The sequence below is a fragment of the Saimiri boliviensis genome, chromosome 9, assembly GCF_048565385.1.
Source record: "Saimiri boliviensis isolate mSaiBol1 chromosome 9, mSaiBol1.pri, whole genome shotgun sequence".
Classification (NCBI taxonomy): domain Eukaryota; kingdom Metazoa; phylum Chordata; class Mammalia; order Primates; family Cebidae; genus Saimiri; species Saimiri boliviensis.
Window position 1 is genome coordinate 107,556,988 of NC_133457.1, and position 21,771 is coordinate 107,578,758.

Consider the following 21,771-nt stretch of genomic DNA (forward strand, 5'->3'; position numbering starts at 1 on the left):
AAAAAAAAAAAGGCATTACAGAGAGAGAAACTTTGAAACAAAGAGTTGTTTTTTAGACACTTCTGTCCAGCCCTCAGGAGGAACAGAAAAAACAATACAAAAATTCGTTGGAAGCCGGGCACAGTGGCTCATGCCTATAATCCCAGCACTTTGGGAGGCCGAGGCGGGTGGATCACAAGGTCAAGAGATCGAGACCATCTTGGTCAACATGGTGAAACCCCATTTCTACTAAAAATACAAAAAAAAAAAAAAAAAAAAATTAGCTGGGCATGATGGCACGTGCCTGTAGTCCCAGCTACTCAGGAGGCTGAGGCAGGAGAATTGCCTGAACCCAGGAGGCGGAGGTTGCGGTGAGCTGAGATGGCGCCATTGCACTCCAGCCTGGGTAACAAGAGTGAAACTCCGTCTCAAAAAAATAAAAATAAATAAATAAATAAATAAGCCGTAGCTCACGCCTGTAATCCCAGCACTTTGGGAGGCTGAGGCGGGCGGATCAGGAAGTCAGGGGTTCAAGACCAATGGTGAAACCCTGTCTCTACTTAAAAACACAAAATTAGGGCCGGGCGCGGTGGCTCAAGCCTGTAATCCCAGCACTTTGGGAGGCCGAGGCGGGTGGATCACAAGCTCAAGAGATCGAGACCATCCTGGTCAACATGGTGAAACCCCCGTCTCTACTAAAAATACAAAAAATTAGCTGGGCATCGTGGTGCGTGCCTGTAATCCCAGCTACTTAGGAGGCTGAGGCAGGAGAGTTGCCTGAACCCAGGAGGCAGAAGTTGCGATGAGCCGAGATCGCGCCATTGCACTCCAGCCTGGGTAACAAGAGTGAAACTCCGTCTCAAAAAAAAAAAAAAAAAAAAAAAACTACAAAATTAGTCGGGCGCGGTGGTGCACACCTGTAATCCCATCTACTTGGGAGGCTGAGGCAAGCGAATTGCTTGAACCCGGGAGGCAGAGGTTGCGGTGAGCGGAGCGTGACATTGCACTCCAGCCTGGGCGACAGAGCGAGACTCCGCCTCAAAAAGAAAAAAAAAGTGTGTTAAGGAGGGTCTCTCGGAGGCAGGCGAGGAAGCAGGGAGAGGCACAGACTGGTCTAGGTAGGGGTGATGAGCCGCTTTAGGGTGGGGCTGCAGGGACGCACAAGTGGCTAGGACTGGCGTGGGGGATTCCGCCCTGGCGCTTTCCCTGGCTGGCTTTCCCATGCTCGCGCCTCACTCCCCTGCCAAGGTCTTCGCTATGTGGGCTACTCCTGGGCACCGCAGACCGACCCCTGAGCAGTCCTCTGGCGTCCGCTCTGCGACTCCGAAGTAGCGGCCGCAGCCGCTGCCCCACAGCCGGCCCCAGAGGGGCTGGGCAGGTGCCTCCCGGCAAGCCCCGTCCCTCCCCGCCCCGCCGGCTCCGCCCCTCCCGCAGGCCCCGCCCCGCCGCCCGCGCGCCAGGCCCGGGCGGCGCCGACGCGCTTGGCGGGAGATAGAAAAGTGCTTCAGCCCGCGCCGGCGGCGGCTGCAGTTGCTGCGAGCGGGGAGCGCGGGACTTGCGGACACGCTGACGACGTCGAGCGCGGCCCGGGGCCCGGAGCGGCCGGAGCAGCCTGGGTCTTGACCCCGGCCCGGCTCCCGCTCCGGGCTCAGCCAGCGGGCGGGCGAGCGCGGCGCGGTCCGGGCCGGGGGGGATGTCTCGGCGGACGCGCGGGTGAGACGTGCCGGGCGGGCAGAGGGCCCGTCCCCTTCTCTGTAACCCACCCCTCCCCCACTCACCCCCCGCACCCTCCCCAGACCCCCTTCAATCTGGGCGTCCGTGTGTGTGTGTGTCAGCAGTGAGGAGGGTGTTTCCGCGAGAATGCTGCGTCCTGGGCCCTCTGAGGCAGGGGGCACGCGCAAAGCTGGAGGGCTCTTGGGGGGTCCCTCGCGGCCCCCCGAGCCTGCTGGGCCTCCGAGCTGGGACGGGCGGGTCCCCTGGGATCCGGGCCAAGCCCTGTATGATGTCATTGTGTCTCCCGCCTAATTGCGGGATGGGGGTGGCCCGGCCAGTGTCAGCTGGCAGGGCCTTCGCCTGGGAGGGAGGCGATCCCTGGGGGAGAGGGGGAGTCTCCAAGGCCCAGCCAGTGGGAGGCCGAGCCTGGGAGGCACTTGTCGTTCCAGCCTAGTTTTAGGTCAGCTTGGCTGGTGGGCTTGGCTCCTCAGCATTCCGGGGTGCACAGAACCCCCCAAGCCCTCTCCCCCCGACTGTGAGGCGGGTGCTGAGTTGGGGGCTCTTTGTCTCTCCCACCTCGGTTCCGCGCCCTAGCTGGGTTCAGTTTGAGACCTCTCTTCCTGTTCCCATGAGGAGTTTTGGGCAGCCGGGGTTGAAGGTGCTAGGGAGAGAGAGTCCCTGGGGCAAAGGCAGGAACTGCGGTCTCCATTTTAACTTATTTCCCCAGAGACTTAAGTGGCAGAGCCGAGCCCGGATCCCGGAGCCGGGTCTGTGGCTCCAGATCCCTGTCTTACACCTGTGTGCCTGGGGCCTGAGCTCCAGGCTTTTCAGCCTGCCTGGGAGGCGACTGTGGAGTCCTGACCTCTTTCCTGCCTAGATCCCTGCTGCTCAGATAACTTTCCGTCCGTCTTAAGATGATAGCTTCGTCTAAAGATGAGGCCTTCCACCTCTCTAGATTTTTGCCCTTTCAGGCTGAGGATAGGGATCTGAGTGGCGGTTGGGGCGTCTGGCACAAGGACTGTGTTCCTCAGGCCCCACTTTCCCAGGGAAGCGCCAGTGTCTGGAAGAGTTTTCTGTTCAGGCACCTATCAGATCCTGCTCTGATTTTTTTTCTTTTTTTTTTTTCTTTTTTTTTAAAAAAAAGGCAGGGTCTCGCTCTGCAGCCCAGGTTAGAGTGTAGTGGTACAATCATAGCTCACTGCACCCTCAACCCTCCCGGTTCAAGTGATTTTCCCATCTCAGCCAGCTGGGACTATAGGCTGGATAGCTGGAATTATGGCCACATGCCACCACAACTGGCTACTTGTTTTATTTATTTATATTTCATATATTTATTTATTTATTTATTTATTTTGAGACGGAGTTTCGCTCTTGTTACCCAGGCTGGAGTGCAATGGCACAATCTCGGCTCACCGCAACCTCTGCCTCCTGGGCTCAGGCAATTCTCCTGCCTCAGCCTCCTGAGTAGCTGGGATTACAGGCACGCGCCACCACACCCGGCTAGTTTTTTGTATTTTTAGTAGAGACGGGGTTTCACCATGTTGACCAGGATGGTCTCGATCTCTCGACCTCGTGATCCACCCGCCTCGGCCTCCCAAAGTGCTGGGATTACAGGCTTGAGCCACCGTGCCCGGCCTTCATATATTTATTTTTTGAGATGGAGTCTCGCTCTGTCGCCCAGGTTGGAGTACAGTGTCACGATCTTGGCTCACTGCAACCTCCGCCTCCGGGGTTCAAGTGATTCTCCTGCCTTAGCCTCCCGAGCAGCTGGGACTACAGGCATGTGTCACACCCGGCTAATTTTTGTATTTTTAGTAGAATGGGGTTTCACCACGTTGGTCAGGCTGTTCTCATGAACTCCTGACCTCATGATCTGCCTGCCTCATCCTCCCAAACTGCTGGGATTACAATTATGAGCCACCACGCCTGGCCTGTTTTATTTTTTTGTAGAGACGGGGTTGGGGGATGTCTCACTATGTTACCCAGGCTGGTCTCAAACTCCTGGCTTCCAGGGATTCTTCTCCCTTAGCCTCCCATAGTGCTGGGATTATAGGTGTGAGCCATCTTGCCTGGCCACATCCTGATTTTTTATTCAGAAAGTGTTATTTCAGGAGTGACTGTCCCTAGATCACCCCCAGGTCCTCAGCTACTTCTCCCCTAAGGGGCTCAGTGGAGGAACCCTTCCATGTGAAGGATGGCAGCTCCATAGCCCTCAGCCCATTTTCTGGCCACTTGCTGTAACTCTGCTCTGCCCTAGTGCCCGACTTCCTGCTTAGCCTCTGACTCACCCCTGTCCTGGAACAGAGCCCAGCACATTGAAGGGCAAAAGGTAGGCTATGTTGGACCAAAATGTGGTTGCTACCACTAACTGGCCTCTGCTTTTCCAGCCAGTATTAGGATATGAGGGTTTGCAGATATGTGGAGATAGGACGGTTCAGAGCCTGGCTCAATGAACTTGGCAGGTGGCCTGACCCCTCTGAGCCTCAATTTTTCTGCATCTATTAAGTGGGGGTAATGAGAATGTGGGTGAAGTCGGTGGCCAGCACATGTGGTAAAGTAGATCATCTCACAGAAAAGTCCCAGCTATCTGAGATGCTGACTGTATCAAACAGCACTGGAGGTTGGGCATGGTGGCCCACCTGAGGGCAAGAGTTTGAGACCAGCCTGACCAACATAGTGAAACACCATCTCTACTAAAAATACAAAAATTAGCCGGGCGCGGTAGCTCACGCCTATAATCCCAGCACTTTGGGAGGCTGAGACGGCTGGATCACAAGGTCAAGAGATCGAGACCATCCTGGTCAACATGGTGAAACCCCGTCTCTACTAAAAATACAAAAATTAGATGGGCATGGGGGCGCACACCTGTAGTCCCAGCTACTCGGGAGGCTGAGGCAGGAGAATTGCCTGAACCCAGGAGACGGAGGTTGCAGTGAGATCGCGCCATTGCACTCCAGCCTGGGTAACAAGAGTGAAACTCCGTCTCAAAAAAAAAAAAAAAAAAATTAGACTCTGTCTCAAAAATAAACAGCATTGGAGCACCAGAAAAGTGTACATGCAGACGTTCTTCTCATCTTTGAAAGAGTATTTGCTGAGCTTCTGCTAGAAGCCAGGCCTTGTTTGTGCTGGATGCTGGAGAAGCAAAGATGGTTTCTGTCGTGAGCAGTCTGGGGGCAGTTGTTTTTAAAGTCAGCTTCCTTCTGTTATTAGTATCTTCTGGATTTTTGCCTTCTATATGGCAATGGTGGTGGACCCATGAACTGGGTCAGGAATGAATTCCAGAGCCTTCTATGACTCCATCCCTTCCTTTTCTATTCCTGAAAATTTTTTCTTTTGAAACCAGGACATGCCTGGCCTAAAAAATTTAATTAGTATTTCTATCGACTAAAGGCAGCAGCTTTGCACATTTTTCCATTCATTTGTGGTATATTCAGTCCCTGGGCAAACATTTCTTAAGGCCTTTGGTGATAAGCCCTGGGATACAGAGGTGGAGCTGACCTTTGTAGAGGATGTAGTGGAGATAGGCAGTTGCAGTGTGTAAGGACCCAAAGCAGGAAGTTTTTCCACGTGTTGTAGAAGTGTAGGAGTGACTCAAGGAAGGGATGGTGAGCTCTGGAGAACAAGCAGAAGGTAATGCGGATAGCACAGTAAGCGCCTTTCATTGGGTCTTGAGACCTAGACTTGCCTTGTTTGGAAATCTGTAAGCTTCTTCCAGTTTACAAATGCATGACCTAGCAACTGAGCAGACCGAGATGATCTGATGCAGGTTCTGTTGAGTTGGGGAAAGGTTACTAACCTTCCTCATGTACCTGACATCTCTGGATGTGGATTGTGTGATTTCCATTTTTGTAACTATTAAACTGGGTAAATACGAGGCCTTTTTGGAGCAACTTGGAAAATTCCCTTGTAGAATAAAAACACCCAGGCTTCAAAGCAACTTATACTTGTTTCTTTTTTTTCCCCCTGAAGCCACGTTAGAATATACTGTACATTGATGTATCTTTCTTTCTCTCTCTTTCTTTCCTTTTTTTTCGAGACGGAGTTTCACTCTTGTTACCCAGGCTGGAGTGCAATGGTGTGATCTCGGCTCACCGCAACCTCCACCTCCTGGGTTCAGGCAATTTTTCTGCCTCAGCATCCTGAGTAGCTGAGATTACAGGCACGCACCACCATGCTCAGCTGATTTTTTTTTTATTTTTAGTAGAGACGGGGTTTCACCATGTTGACCAGGATGGTCTCGATCTCTTGACCTCGTGATCCACCCGCCTCAGCCTCCCAAAGTGCTGGGATTACAGGCTTGAGCCACCGCACCCAGCCTGCTTGCCTGCCTGCCTGCCTGCCTTCCTGCCTGCCTTCCTGCCTGCCTGCCTGCCTGCCTGCCTTCCTTCCTTCCTTCCTTCCTTCCTTCCTTCCTTCCTTCTTAAAAAAAAAGAAAAGAAAAGAGAGTCTTGCACTATCTTCTGAGCTGGAGTGCAGTGGCGTCATCTCGGCTCACTGCAGCCTCCATCTCCCGGGTTCAAGTGATTCTCCTGCCTCAGCTTCCCAAGCCTCTGGGATTATAGGCGCCTTTATTTATTTATTTATCATGTAAGATACCTGTTATTGAGGATAGGCACCTGTGTTTTTAGTAGAGACGGGGCTTTAGTGCGTTGGCCAGGCTGGTCTTGAACTCCTGACCTCATGCTCTCACCTCAGCCTCCCAAAGTGCTGAGATTACAGGCATGAGCCACTGCCTGGACAGTACACTGATTTTTCTTTCCATTAATTATGCCTGTGTGTAGGCAAGGATTGAAAAGGGATTTACAAAAATGGACATAAGCTGGATGTGGTGGTGCACACCTATAATCCCAGTTGCTTGGGAGGCTGAGGCAGGAGGATCACTTGAGCCCAGGAGTTCAAGACCAGTCTGGGCAACATAGTGAGACTCTGTCATTACAAAAAAAAGAAAAAATCCAAGCACAAGAAACAATTTGGGCAGTCATGGTGGCTTAGGCTTGTAATGCTAGTACTTTGGAAGGCCAAGGTGGGAGGATTGCTTGAGCCCAGTGAGCTATGATTATGCCACTGCATTCCAGTCCGGGTGACAAATCCAGTCTGTCTCAAGAAAAATAACAAATGGGCGGTAACTATGCCCTTTTGTTGTTTTTTCTTTTTTTTTGAGACGGAGTTTCGCTCTTGTTACCCAGGCTGGAGTGTAATGGCGTGATCTCGGCTCACCGCAACCTCTGCCTCTGGGTTCAGGCAATTCTCCTGCCTCAGGCTCCTGAGTAGCTGGGATTACAGGCACGCGCCACCATGCCCAGCTAATTTTTTGTATTTTTAGTAGAGATGAGGTTTCACCATGTTGACCAGGATGGTCTCGATCTCTTGACCTTGTGATCCACCCGCCTCGGCCTCCCAAAGTGCTGGCATTACAGGCGTGAGCCACCGCGCCTGGCCTTTTTCTTTTTTTTTTTTGAGATGGAGTTTTGCTCTTGTTACCCAGGCTGGAGCGGAATGGCGTGATCTCGGCTCACCGCAACCTCCGCCTCCTGGGTTCAGGTGATTCTCCTGCCTCAGCCTCCTGAGTAGCTGGGATTACAGGCACGCGCCACCACGCCCAGCTAATTTTTGTATTTTTAGTGGAGATGGGGTTTCGCCATGTTGACCAGGATGGTCTCAATCTCTTGACCTCGTGATCCACCCGCCTCGGCCTCCCAAAGTGCTGGGATTACAGGCTTGAGCCACCGCGCCCGGCCTGTTTTCTTTAGTTACTCCCGAGGTAGGAGAGTTCGAGACCACTCTGGGCAACATGGTGAGACCCCATGTCTGCAAAAAATACAAACATTAGCTGGGTGTGGTGGCATGCACCTGTAATCCTAGCTACTTGGGAGGCTGAGGTGGGAGGATTATTTGAGTCCAGGAGTGAAGGCTGTGATCGTACCATACTGATCTTGAGCCCAGTGACAGAGTAAGACCCTGTCTGAAAATAAAAAGAGTTGAGGCAGAAGTGCCTATGTCTTAAAAAGAAGAAAAAGTAAAAACCTCTCCCCCAGACTTTCCCTAGGATAGGCTGGCAGCTGCCCACATGTTCTCCATTGTGTAAAACATAATGGACACACCATCCTTGACCTTTTGGCCTGCTTTCTCCATAGCGAGGAGTTGGATGAACTGCACTACCAGGACACAGATTCAGATGTGCCGGAGCAGAGGGATAGCAAGTGCAAGGTCAAATGGACCCACGAGGAGGTGAGTGCCACGGGGAGGAGGAGAGGGCTGATGGTAGCTGGGGGCTGGCCAGAGGAGCTGAGCTTGGAGTGTCTTCACGATGTCCTGTCAGAGGGGATGAAGAGAGGGAGCCGGTGAAAGAAGGATAGGTCCTCTGATTGTCCTCATGTCTCTTCTCAGAGCATTCTGGGGGACTTAATTCTGAGGACTCTGTGGATCGAAGGGGACATGTGTCTCAGACCTTAGAGCTTATTGTGTCTCCCCACTTCTTTTTTTGGTGGGGGGGCGGTGGGGGGTGAGATGGAGTTTTGTTCTTGTCGCCCAGGCTAAAGTGCAATGAGAAGACCTTCTTGGCTCACTGCAGCCTTTGCCTCCCGTGTTCAAGCAGTTCTCCTGCCTCAGCCTCCCAGTAGCTGGGATTACAGGCATGAGCCACCACCCATGGCTAATTTTTGTGTTTTTAGTAGAGATGGGGTTTCACCATGTTGACCAGGCTTGGCCTCCTAAAGTGCTGGGATTCTAGGCGGGAACCACTGCCCACAACCAACTCTCCCTTTCTTTTTCTAAAAAACTGTATTGGACCTTGTGACACGAAACCTGACTTGGTTTCCTTCTAGCTCCATCTTTTTATTCTTTAATAAACTTGATTGAAGTATAATTTTTTTTTTTTTTTGAGACGGAGTTTCGCTGTTGTTACCCAGGCTGGAGTGCAATGGCGCGGTCTCGGCTCACCGCGACCTCCGCCTCCTGGGTTCAGGCAATTCTCCTGCCTCAGCCTCCTGAGTAGCTGGGACCACAGGCGCGCACCACCACGCCCAGCTATTTTTTTTTTTAATTTTTAGTAGAGACGGGGTTTCACCATGTTGGCCAGGATGGTCTCGATCTCTTGACCTCATGATCCACCCACCTCGGCCTCCCAAAGTGCTGGGATTACAGGCATGAGCCACCACCCGTGGTCCTCTTTTTTTTTTTTTTTTTTTTTTTTAAGAGAGAGGCTCACTTTGTCGCCAGGCTAGAGTCCAGTGGTGCAATCTTGGCTCACTGCAACCTCTGCCTCCCTTCAATTCTCCTGTGTCAGCCTCCTGAATAGCTGGGATTACAGCTGTGTTTCACCACATCCAGCTATGTTTTGTATTTTTAGTAGAGATGGGTTTCCACCATGTTGGCCAGACTGGTCTTGAATGTCTGACCTCGTGACCTGCCCGTCTCGGCCTCCCGGAGTGCTGGGATGAGTCACGGAACCTGGCAGATGAAAGGTTTTTAAAGCAGGGAGTGATGTGAATGTAGCTGGGCTTCACGGGAGCTCACCTACTGTATGGGGGATCAATAAGAGATACAGAGCAGGCTGGGCCTGAGAGACCAGTGTGGAGGAAGTGGGAGAGAGAATGGGAGAGTGCCAGGCAGGCAAGAGGTGACTGGAGAGGGCAGTATGTGGATGGAGCTGACCAGGTGGGGGAGGCCCAAGGGGAATGGGAAAAGTGTAAGTTTGGAAACAATAGTATCCATGTCAGTTGTCAGGGAGGGTGGTAGTGTTGCAAATGGACTGGGGAACATGGGAGGAAGCAGGTATGAGCCTGGCCAGGGGAGGGAGGGGCATGGTATATGTAGGGAAGGGGGTGTCCTGTGCTGGCTCTGGGTGGACATGTGGGTATAGGCCTGGGCTGGCTCACCCAAAGGATTTACAGTGACTTTGCCCAGCCTGTGCTGGTTCTAGCCAAGATGTGGTTGAGGGCTTAGATTCCTGTCGTGGGCCACATGGTGATCAATTTATCTGTCTAGAGCATATATACATATATGTACACATAAATTCGTATGTTTGGCAAAAGCATCTCACTTTAAATTTATCCTCTTTCTCTCCCTTAAATCTACCCTGTTAACCATCTTTAACTTTGTAATTCCAGGGTGTTAAGTATTTTCAGATTGTTTTGCAAAAGATCACTCAAACATTTTCATCTTTGAAACTGGAAACTTGATTGGATATGGTAGTTTATGCCTGTAACCCCAGCACTGTAGGAGTCTGAAGCAGGAGGATTGCTTGAGTCCAGGAGTCCTTAGAACAGCCTGGGCAACATAGCAAGACCCTGTCATTAAAAACAAAACAAAAAATACCCACTAGCTTGGCGAGTCACAGTGGCTCAGGTCTGTAAGGTGGCTCAGGTCTGTGATCCCAGCACTTTGGGAGGCCGTGGCAGGATATTGCTTGAGGCAGTCTAGACCAGCCTGAGTAACATGTAAGATCCTGTCTCTACAAAAAAATAAACAAAAATTAGCCAGGCGTGGTAGTGTGTGTCTGTGGTCCCACCTACTTGGGAGGCTGAGGTGGGGGGAACACTTGAGTCCGTGAGGTTGAGGATGTGGTGACGTGTGTTTGTACCACTGCACTCCAGCCTGGGTGACAGAGCGAGACCCTGTCTCAAAAAAAAAGGAGGAAGGAAAACTGAAACTAATTAAACATGAATTCACTCTCCTCCCACCCTCTAGTCCTTGGCAGCTACCTTTCTACTCTCTGTTTCTGTGATTTTGACTATTTTATTTTTTTTGAGACAGAGTCTCGCTCTCTCAAAAAATCTCAGTTCACTGCACCCTCCACCTCTCAGGTTCAGGTGATTGTCTTGCCTTAGCCTCCCGACTAGAGATGAGGGTTCACCACGTTGGCCAGGCTGGTCTGGAATTCCTGACCTCAGGTGATCCACTTGCCTTGGCCTCCCAAAGTGCTGGAATTACAGGCATGAGCCACTGTGTTTGACCTGATTTTGACTATTTTAGATGCTTCGTGAGTGGAGTCATGAGTATTTGCCTTGTCGAGTCTGGCTATTTGACTTAGCATTGTGTCCTCAGCTTTTATCCATGCTGTTACATGTGTCAGAATTTCGTTGACTGAGTAATATTTCATTGCATATATGCATCACATTTTCTTTTTTCTCTTTGAGATGGAGTCTCAATCTTGCTCTGTTGCCCAGGCTGGAGTGCAGTGACATGATCTCGGTTCACTGCAACCTCCACCTTCCAGGTTCAAGGGATTCTCTTGTCCCAGTCTCCTGAGTAGTTGGAATTATAGGTGTACGCCACCACACCCGGCTAACTTTTGTATTTTTTTTTTTTTTTTGAGACGGAGTTTCGCTCTTCTTGCCCAGGCTGGAGTGCAATGGCGCGATCTCGGCTCACCGCAACCTCCACCTCCTGGGTTCAGGCAATTCTCCTGCCTCAGCCTCCTGAGTAGCTGGGATTACAGGCACATGTCACCACGCCCAGCTAATTTTTTGTATTTTTAGTAGAGACGGGGTTTCACCATGTTGACCAGGATGGTCTTGATCTCTTGACCTCATGATCCACCCGCCTCGGCCTCCCAAAGTGCTGGGATTACAGGCTTGAGCCACCGCGCCCGGCCAACTTTTGTATTTTTAGTAAAGATGGGGCTTCATTATGTTGGCCAGGCTGGTCTTGAACTCTTGACCTCAAGTGATCTGCCTGCTTCGGCTTCCCGTGAGTGCTGGGATTACAGGCCTAAGCCAACATGCCTGGCTGATGTTTTCTTTATATATTAATCAGTTTGATTGAGGAAAACTTTATATGCAATTAACTGCAACTGTTTATAGTATGATTCAGTGGAACCACCAGCATAGCCGGGCTATAGAACATTTCTGTTGTCCCCAAGACATTCCTTGCCCCCCTTTGCTGTTCAACCCTTTCCACCACTGGTCTCAGACAACCACTTTTTGTCCCTATAGCTTAGTTTACATTTTCTAGAATTTCATATGGATGGAATCATATGGTGTGTACCCTTTTACGTCTGACTTTCATGCATCATAGTGACTGAGATTCATGTTACTGTGTGAATTGGCAGTTCTATTTCAGTAGGAATTTTTTGAGACGGAGTCACCTAGTAGGTATTCACTTCATGACAGAATGAATGAACGAGGCTGTTCCCCTTTAGACTGTGCTCCATCACGGACAGCCCTGAGGTTTTCTGCACTTACGTGTGCTGAGCCCATCTTTCTGGTGTTGGCAGGACGAGCAGCTGAGGGCCCTGGTGAGGCAGTTTGGACAGCAGGACTGGAAGTTCCTGGCCAGCCACTTCCCTGTGAGTACAGTCCCTCTGTGGCCCTCCCTCGCAGCAAGGGCTCTAGGAGAACAGTGTGCCTGGGACACACTTTCTGCCAAGGAGGAGAAAAGGGAGTTCCTTGATAAGCCTCTCAAAACACAACCAAATAAAACAGGGCAAATTGACCTTTGTAGGATCTTTCTTCCCAAACAGTCATTCAAGCAAGGCACCCTGATGTAAACATCTCCCGGCTCCTTAGCGTGCCTGGTAATCTTCAGACTCTGAGACATTTGCAGCATGTGGTGCATATCTGCATTTCTTCCTGTAAGTCAGGAGTGAACAGGTGTTTGGTTTCTCAACAATGAGACTGAAACTGAGGGGAAGTGATGTTTTCAGCAGGTTTCATGGTGAGGCCCCTGCAGGCCTGGGAGGTGCTACCACATCTGAGCATTTAGAGTTTCCTGATGATGAGGGGGCCCTCCCTCAGGACCTGTTTCTCAGGCCTTCCCGCCCCTGACCTGCAGGTGTCTGGGAGGGAGGGGTTATGGAAGGAGCTGCCCTGTGGCTTACCGCCTGGGCCGCTCAGGGACCGGAGTCACCAGACCCCTTCCTGGCCCATTTCCTCATCTCCCCCTCTTCTGTGTAATCTGAACTCTGGAGGGAATAAAAATGTTCTCCTAGAAAAAAACAAGGGTCCCTGAGAAACAAGGAGTTAAAGACTTGTGATGGTGGCCCCTTGTGTTCAAATGATGGGGGGCGGGTGGCTTCCCACAGGGGCCCGATTTTGCCCTCTCGTAGCAAAGGGAAACCGTCTGCGTTCTGGGATGTGGGGGTGTAGTGTATGGTGGCCACATGGAACAGACACACCTACCTAAGATGTGCCTAGTCCCAGGCCATTGGCTCTTGAGCCTAGTACTTAACCAGGGTCCCAGCCTGAGGTCCCAGAAGTTCTCATGGATTGGTTTGTTCTTCTGTTCTTTTCCCAGAACCGCACTGACCAGCAATGCCAGTACAGGTGGCTGAGAGTTCTGAATCCAGACCTTGTCAAGGGGCCATGGACCAAAGAGGAAGACCAAAAGGTAACTGCTGTGACAGTGCCTTGCACACAGTGGGCCTTCACCCATCAGCGAATCTGAGGACTGTGAGATTGCCCCTGTGGGGTTGTCATGCTAAGCACTGAGTTGTCTACCAGCAAGTCCGGACACTCCCATGCTGCCCTGGCTCTAGCCCTGAGGTTCCAAGTCTCTGAGTGTCTCAGATGACTGGACTTCTCTTGCTCCAGCCATGGAGGGGAACAGCCGCAGTGCAGCGTTGTCATGAGAGTTAAGCAGGTGATGCTTGTATGGGGCTTGCCTGTCCTGTACATGGTAAGCTCTCAGCAAATGGCAGCTGCTGCTATCCGTAATTTAATGATGATTGCACCCTGTGACCTTCTTCACAGGGCACAGAGCATCACATGTGTCTTCTTTTGATCCCCATGGCAGTCCTGTGAGGTGGGCAGAAGTTGTCAGTCTCATTTTATGGATGGGGAGAGTAAGACTCATAGAGGCTAGGGATGTCCCCACGCTAGGAGAGGCAGTAGTATTACCACAACTGCCTTGGGCTGCCTTGGGAGTTCTGCATCTCTTCTCCCTGATGGCAGCCCAGAGGATATCATTCCACCAAGGCAGGTATGGCTCAACGGAAGGAGCGAGACAAGGGAACTAGGCATTTTTAAATGAATTTCTTTTGAGATAGGTCTTACTTTGTTGCACTGGCTGGAGAGCATTGGCTAATTTTTTATTTGATTGATTTTTTTGAGGTGGGAGTTTGCGCTGTCACCCAGGTTGGAGTACAGTGGCACAATCATGGCTTATTGGAGCCTTGACCTCCCAGGCCCAAGCATTCCTCCAGCCCCCAAGCATTCCTCCCACCTCAGCTTCCAAAGCAGCTGGTACTACATGTGCCACCATGCCTGGTTAATCTTTTTAAAATTTTTTTGTAGAGACAGCATCTCACTATGCTGCCCAGGCTGATTAAACTTCTGGGCTCAAGTGATCCTCCCATATCAGCCTCCCAAAGTGCTGGGATTATAGGTATGAGCCATCATTCCTGGTCTTTTTTTTTTTTTTTTTTTTTTTTTTTTTGAGACGGAGTTTCGCTCTTATTACCCAGGCTGGAGTGCAATGGCGTGATCTCGGCTCACCGCAACCTCCGCCTCCTGAGTTCAGGCAATTCTCCTGCCTCAGCCTCCCAAGCAGCTGGGACTACAGGCACGTGCCACCATGCCCAGCTGATTTTTTTGTATTTTTAGTAGAGACGGGGTTTCACCATGTTGACCAGGATGGTCTTGATCTCTAGACCTCATGATCCACCCGCCTCGGCCTCCCAAAGTGCTGGGATTACAGGCTTGAGCCACCGTGCCCTGCCCTTTTTTTTTTTTTTTTTTTTTTGAGATGGAGTTTCGCTCTTGTTGCCCAGGCTGGAGTGCAATGGCGCGATCTTGGCTCACTGTAACCTCCGCCTCCTGGGTTCGGGCAATTCTCCCGCCTCAGCCTCCTGAGTAGCTGGGATTACAGGCATGTGCCACCATGCCCAGCTACTTTTTTGTATTTTTAGTAGAGACAGGGTTTCACCATGTTGACCAGGATGGTCTCGATCTCTTGACCTCGTGAGCCACTGCGCCCGGCCGGTCTTTTTTTTTTTAATTTGTAGAGATGAGGTCTCCCTATGTTTCCCAGGCTGGTCTTGAACTACAGGGTTAATGGTATCCTCCTGTCTTGGCCTCCCAAAGTTCTGGGATTACAGTCATGAGCTGTGGCCAGCACCCTGCCGTAAAATTAGCTCTGTGGTGGTGGGGTGCCTGTACTCTGGAGGCTGAGTTGGGAGGATCATTTGAACCCAGGAGTTCAAGGCTGCAGTGAGCCATGATCACACCACTGCATTCCAGCCTGGGTGACAGAGTATGACCCTGTCCCTTAAAAAAATAAAATAAAATAAAATTTAGTTTTTTTGTTTTTTGTTTTAGTTTTATTTATTTTTTTTTATATCTTCCTTTCGCTTTGAGCAAAAATTAAAAAATTTAGTTTTTTTTTTTTTTTTTGAGATGGAGTTTCACTCTTGTTGCCCAGGCTGGAGTGCAGTGGCCCTATCTCAGCTCTCTGAAACCTCTGCCTGCTGGGTACAAGCGATTCTCTTGCCTCGGCCTCCTAAGCAGCTGAGATTACAGGTGCACACCACCATGCCTGGCTGATTTTTGTATTTTTGGTAGACAGGGTTTTGCCATTTTGGTTAGGCTGGTCTTGAACTCCTGATCTCAGGTGATCCACCCACCTTTACCTCCCAAAGTGCTGGGATTACAGGCATTAGCCAATATGCCCAGCTTAAGACCTTGCTTTTTTTTTTTTTTCCTGAGACGAGTCGTGTCTGTTGCCAGGCTGGAGTGCAGTAGTGTGATCTCAGCTCACAGTAACCTCCGCCTCCTTGGTTTAAGTTATTCCCGTCTTAGCCTCTTGAGTAGCTGGGACTACATGTGTACATCACCATGCCCGTCTAATTTTTTTGTAGCTTTTAGTAGAGATGGAGTTTCACCATGTTGGCCAGGATGGTCTCCCAAAGTTCTGGGATTACAGTCATGAGCCGTGGCCAGCACCCCGCCGTAAAATTAACTGATGATCCACCTGCCTCGGTCTCCCAAAGTGCTGGGATTACAGGTGTAACCAACTGTGTCCAGTCTGATGCCCAGGCTGGAGCTCAATGGCAGTAACTGAGCTTACCGCAACCTCTGCCTCCTTGGTTCAAGTTATTCTGCCTGAGCCTCCCAAGTAGCTGGAATTACAGGCTCCCACCACGACTCCTGTAATTTGAATTTTTAGTGGAGATGGGGTTTCACCATGTTGTCCAGGCTGGTCTGGAACTCTTGACCTCAGGTGATCTGCCCCCACCTTTGCCTCCCAAAGTGCTGGGATTACAGGTATGAGCCACCAAGCCCAGCCGAGACCTTGTTTCTTTAAAAAAAAAAAAAAAATAGGCCGGGCGCGGTGGTTCAAGCCTGTAATCCCAGCACTTTGGGAGGCCGAGGCAGGTGGATCACGAGGTCAGGAGATCGAGACCATCCTGGTCAACATGGTGAAACCCTGTCTCTACTAAAAATACAAAAAATTAGCTGGGCATGGTGGCGCGTGCCTGTAATCCCAGCTACTCAGGAGGCTGAGGCAGGAGAATTGCCTGAACCCAGGAGGCGGAAGTTGCGGTGAGCCGAGATCGCGCCATTGCACTCCAGCCTGGGTAACAAGAGCGAAACTCCGTCTCAAAAAAAAAAATAATAATAATAATAATAATAATAAATATATATATATACACACACATCTATCTATCTATCTATCTATCTATCTATCTATCTATCTATCTATCTCAGCACTTTGGGAGGCTGAGGTGGGCAGATAATCCAGGGTTATGGGTTTGAGAACAGCAGTCTGGTCAACATGGTGAAACCCTGTTCATCTCTATCAAAAAATACAAAAACTAGCTAGGTGTGGTGGTGTACCTGTAATCCCAGTTTACTTGGGAGGCTGAGGTGGGAGAATTGCTTGAACCTGGGAGGCAGAGGTTGTAGTGAGCCAAGATTGTACCATTGTACCCCAGCCTGGGCTACAGAGTGAGACCCTGTCTCAAAAAAAATAAAAACATAAAATCCCTTAAAAGAAAAATGAAAGTGATATGTGGTTGCTATAAAAATTTAAACCATAGAGAAAGGAAGTCAAAATATTTCTTCACCCAAATCTTTGTCAAAGAGGCGTCCACTCTTCATTTTGCTGTGGCCTGTGTGCACACGGGAACATGTGTGTCTGTTGTATACGCCGGGTCTGGCCTGGCTCTTATGACTGCCTATGTTGTGCTTTGTGTCCTCAGCTAGGAAGCCTGCCTCAGAGGGCAGGTGTGGGGACTCAGGTCCAGCTAGGTCAGCCTGCAATGCCTGATACCACAGCTTAGCCTGTATTCCCCCCAATTTCCATGGAAGTGCTGGAGAGTCTTGTGGCAGCCTGGGGCATGGCTGGGGTGGGAAAGTCTATTTCCCACCTTTAGTTTGGACCCCACTGTGGGTTGGTCCTCTTTATCCCTCTGCCTTTTTTTTTTTTTTTTTTTTTTGAGATGGAGTCTCGCTCTGTCGCCAGGCTGGAGTGCAGTGGCACAATCTCAGCTCACTGCAACCCCTGCCTCCTGGGTTCAAGTGATTTTCCTGCCTCAGTCTCCTGAGTAGCTGGAACTACAGGCGCCTGCCACCACCATGCCTGGCTAATTTTTGTATTTTTAGTAGAGACGACGTTTCACCATGTTGGCCAGGCTCATCTCCATCTCTTGACCTTGTGATCTGCCTGCCTTGACCTCCCAAAATGCCGGGATTACAGGCATGAGCCACCGTACCCGGTCTCCCCTGCTCTTTTCTACTTAACTTATTGGATTGAACCCTGAAGAGGGAAGCAAGACTCTGGTTCCCTTCTTTACCCCACTTGATCACCAATCTAGGAAGAGTCTCTGGCGTTCTTGGCCTGGATTTATTCCAGGCAGTAAATGAGAGGGATGGTCAGATCCTTAGGTACCCTCTGTGGGCTACACAAAGGCATCCTGGGTGGCATCCCTGCAACCCGCTCAGTGGCTTCTGTGTTGTCTGAGGGGGTGTGGTAGGTGGCACCTCTGAGGGCCACAGCAAGGCTTAAGTGGGTGTGAAGGGCTATGGTGGAGTCGAGGGAGGGGCCGGTGCCAGTGGCTACCCAGAGGCTTTTCTCCAAGGTCATCGAGCTGGTTAAGAAGTACGGCACAAAGCAGTGGACGCTGATTGCCAAGCACCTGAAGGGCCGGCTTGGGAAGCAGTGCCGTGAACGTTGGCACAACCACCTCAACCCTGAGGTGAAGAAGTCTTGCTGGACTGAGGAGGAGGACCGCATCATCTGTGAGGCCCACAAGGTGCTGGGCAACCGCTGGGCCGAGATTGCCAAGATGTTGCCAGGGAGGTGAGCTGTCTTCTTGGGGCTTAGGGCAGGTTCCCAGGAAATCATGTCCGTGTTTCTGATAGAGGAGGTTTCCATGATGGGTGCTGTGGTCTTGTGCTCTTGTTCTCTAATACCCAGCCTCGACTCCAGGGCATTGTGGCTCATGCCTGTAATCCCATCACTTTGGGAGGCCCAGATGGGTGGATCACTTGAGGTCAGGTGTTCCAAGACCAGCCTGACCTTTTAAATCACTCTTCCAAAACAGACTCATCTTTTTGAGTCTTTATCACTATCTCTGTAAGTGATGTGCCATTTTACGTGTTGATCTGCTATAGGAGATGAGCTTTCTTGGGCTTTCCCACTCCCCCATAATGTGTATTGTTCCAATAATGTATGATAGTTATTATTAAAATAATGTTTATGGCTGGGCATGGTGGCTTACGCCTGTAATCCCAGCACTTGGGGAGTCCGTCTCTCAGGTTCAAGCAATTCTGCCTCAGCCCCCTGAGTACCTGGGTTTACAGGCATGCACTGTCATGCCTGGCTGATTTTTGTATTTTTAGTAGAGATGGGGTTTTACCATGTTGGCCAGGCTGGTCTAGAACCCCTAACTTCAGGTGATCTGCTTCCAAGGGCTGTTCTATGGGAAAGGTCATAGGTAGAAGTTGTTGGCAACATGCTGGGCGGCTGGGGACTGGATGCGCTGTAGGTACGGAAGATTTTGCCTGGTGAGCATTGTGTCCCTGAGGGCTTGTAGTGCAGATGATCTGAGGATATTCTCTTAGACTAGGTGCTCAGTCAAGCTATTATTCCCTGTTCACTTTTGAAGGGAGGAGCACTCTGCTTGGAACTCCAAAAAAGCCAGTGCCTACTGTATGTCAGCACCTCTGCCCTACTATGGCACTGTATGCTGCTGCATGGCCTTACTGCCTCTGCAGCTTACCTCTTCAAGCTTCTCTGGTAGCACACCACCCTGCCTTTCTGTACTCCTCTACTGATGCTTGCTGCCCTTTTTTTTTTTGAGATGGAGTTTCGCTTTTGTTACCCAGCCAGGCTGGAGTGCAATGGTGCGATCTCGGCTCACTGCAACCTCCGCCTCCTGGTTCAGGCAATTCTCCTGCCTCAGCCTCCCAAGTAGCTGGGATTATGGGCATGCACCACCATGCCCAGCTGATTTTTTCTATTTTTAGTAGAGACGGGGTTTCACCATGTTGACCAGGATGGTCTCGATCTCCTGACCTCGTGATCTACCCGCCTCGGCCTCCCAAAGTGCTGGGATTACAGGTGTGAGCCACCGCGCCTAGCCTGCTGCCTTTTTTTTTTTTTTTTTGAGATAGAGTCTCTCTCTGTCACCCAGGTTGGAGTGCAATGGCACAATCTTGCCTCACTGCAACTTCCAACTCCCGGGTCCAAGCAATTCTCCTGCCTCAGCCTCCCAAGTTGCTGGGACTACAGGTGTGTGCCACCATGCCTGGCTAATTTTTGTATTTTTAGTATAGACAGGGGTTCCACCATGTTGGCCAGGCTGGTCTCAGATTCATGACCTCAGGTGATGGGCCCGCCTTGGCCTCCTAAACTGCTAGGATTATAGGTGTGGGCCACTGCGCCTGATCTGCCCCGCCTTGGCCTCCTAAACTGCTGGGATTATAGGTGTGAGCCACTGCGCCAGACCTGCTGCTTGCTTCTCACCACTATACTTCTATATGCTTTCATGGTACCACCCCATCCTTCTCTACTACTCCGTGCCTCTCTGTTACTACATGCTTCTCTACTAACCTACTCTGCTTTACACTACTGTTCTGTAAAAGATGTGTCTTCTCACTGAATCTTCAGTGAGTGATGGAGTATGGCATAGTCTTCTGACTTCCAGATAAAGAAACCAAGGCTCAGGGAGGTGAACAGTAGTGGGCCTTCTGACCTCTTTGGCCACTTACCGATCTGTGGGAGGTGAGCAGGCCTTGAGTCTGAGGTTAGCGTGAGACTCAGGGTGGGAATGAGCAGGCAGTGTTTGCTTATGGTTTCTACACATACGAAGTGGGCAGGAAAGGAGGTGAGAGTTCCAAGCACATATCTTCAGTTTTATCATTTAAAAAATTTTTATTTTATTTTTATTATTTTTTTTGAGACGGAGTTTCACTCTTGTTACCCAGGCTGGAGTGCAATGGCGTGATCTCGGCTCACCGCAACCTCCGCCTCCTGGGTTCAGGCAATTCTCCTGCCTCAGCCTCCTGAGTAGCTGGGATTACAGGAACACACCACCATGCCCAGCTAATAATTTTTAATTTTTTAAAAATTCTTTTGTTTTTTAAAGATGGGCTTTTACCATGGTGGCCAGGCTGGTCTTGAACTTCTGACCTCAGGTGATCCGCCCACCTCGGCCTCCCAAAGTGTTAGGATTACAGGCGTGAGCCACTGCGCCCAGCTCCAATTCTTACTTTTATTCTTTTTTTTTTTTTTTGAGATGGAGTCTCACTCTGTAGCCCAGGCTGGAGTGCAGTGGCATGATTTCAGCTCACTACAACCTCCACCTCCTGGGTTTTGGCGATTCTCATGCCTCAGCCTCCCAAATAGCTGAGACTACCACCAGGCCCAGCACCTCCCAAAGTGCTTGGATTACAGGCATTAGCCACTGTTCTTGATTTTACAATTTTTTTTTTTTTTTACCTGAACCTGACAGTAGCTGATGTTGTTTTATAATTTTTGTCATAGCCTGAGTGATTCAGCTGCTTATTTTACAGAGCTTCATGGAAATGCTCTGTAAATCATTAGGGCTAGAGGCTCATGAGACTTCATCTTAGAGCTGAAAGAAACCTTAGAGTTCATCCAGTGGAAGATCCACTTACAGGAGCAGGAGTTTGGCTTTGGGAGGTTAGTGATGTGTTTGGTGGCACCCCACCCACAGAACTGGGGTTCAGAGGCCCCCTGCTGCCCCCTGCAGGACAGACAATGCTGTGAAGAATCACTGGAACTCTACCATCAAAAGGAAGGTGGACACGGGAGGCTTCCTGAGCGAGTCAAAAGACTGCAAGCCCCCGGTGTATTTGCTGCTGGAGCTTGAGGACAAGGACGGCCTCCAGAGCGCCCAGCCCGCGGAAGGGCAGGTGAGACAGCTGCTCAGCCTCCAACTTGGTTTGATTTCACATTACTTGTCTGCCTGCAGATGAAGGATAGCAGAGAAAGCTGATTATATAAAACTATGAATTAGTTAAGGAGATCCTCAGCCTTCATCTATGCTCGTTGGTGGCCTCCTTCTTACCTGTTGCTCATTCTCATTTTTTTAAAACTGAAAGCATGTTTGCAATTAAAAATAAAATCAGATGTGACCTGTAATCCCAGCACTTTGGGAGGCTGAGGCTGAGGTGGATTGCTTGAGCCCTGGAGTTGGAGGCCAGTGCAGGCACATGGTGAAACACCGTCTCTATCTTTTTAATTTTTTTTTTTAATTTTTTGAGACGGAGTTTCGCTCTTGTTACCCAGGCTGGAGTGCAATGGCGCGATCTTGGCTCACCGCAACCTCTGCCTTCCGGGTTCAGGCAATTCTCCTGCCTCAGCCTCCTGAGTAGCTGGGATTACAGGCACGCACCACCACGTCCAGCTAATTTTTTGTATTTTTAGTAGAGACGGGGTTTCACCATGTTGACCAGGATGGTCTCGATCTCTTGACCTTGTGATCCGCCCGCCTCGGCCTCCCAAAGTGCTGGGATTATAGGCTCGAGCCATAGTCGGGCTGTGCGTGATTGTGTGCACCTGTCGTCCCAGCTACTTGGGAGGCTGAGGTGGGAGGATTGCTTGAGCCTGGGAGGTGGAGGTTGCAGTGAGTCAAGATCCTGCCACTACACTTCAGCTTTTATTCATAAATAA

General features: G+C 50.4%; 1 protein-coding gene across 2 annotated transcripts in view; it reads left to right on the plus strand.

Moving 5' to 3' along the window:
* Positions 1-1,486: 1,486 nt before the first annotated feature.
* MYBL2 (MYB proto-oncogene like 2) overlaps positions 1,487-21,771 on the plus strand; it is a 48,476-nt gene continuing 28,191 nt past the window's right edge. Inside the window, exons 1-6 of one of the 2 annotated variants that reach the window (XM_074406561.1) lie at positions 1,487-1,692; positions 7,827-7,920; positions 11,909-11,980; positions 12,928-13,020; positions 17,711-17,931; positions 20,813-21,011. In XM_074406561.1, the coding sequence (XP_074262662.1) occupies positions 1,673-1,692; positions 7,827-7,920; positions 11,909-11,980; positions 12,928-13,020; positions 17,711-17,931; positions 20,813-21,011 (699 nt within the window). In that variant the 5' untranslated portion in view covers positions 1,487-1,672. The remainder of the gene's footprint in view (positions 1,693-7,826; positions 7,921-11,908; positions 11,981-12,927; positions 13,021-17,710; positions 17,932-20,812; positions 21,012-21,771) is intronic. The other variant, XM_039479583.2, reaches the window with a different exon arrangement.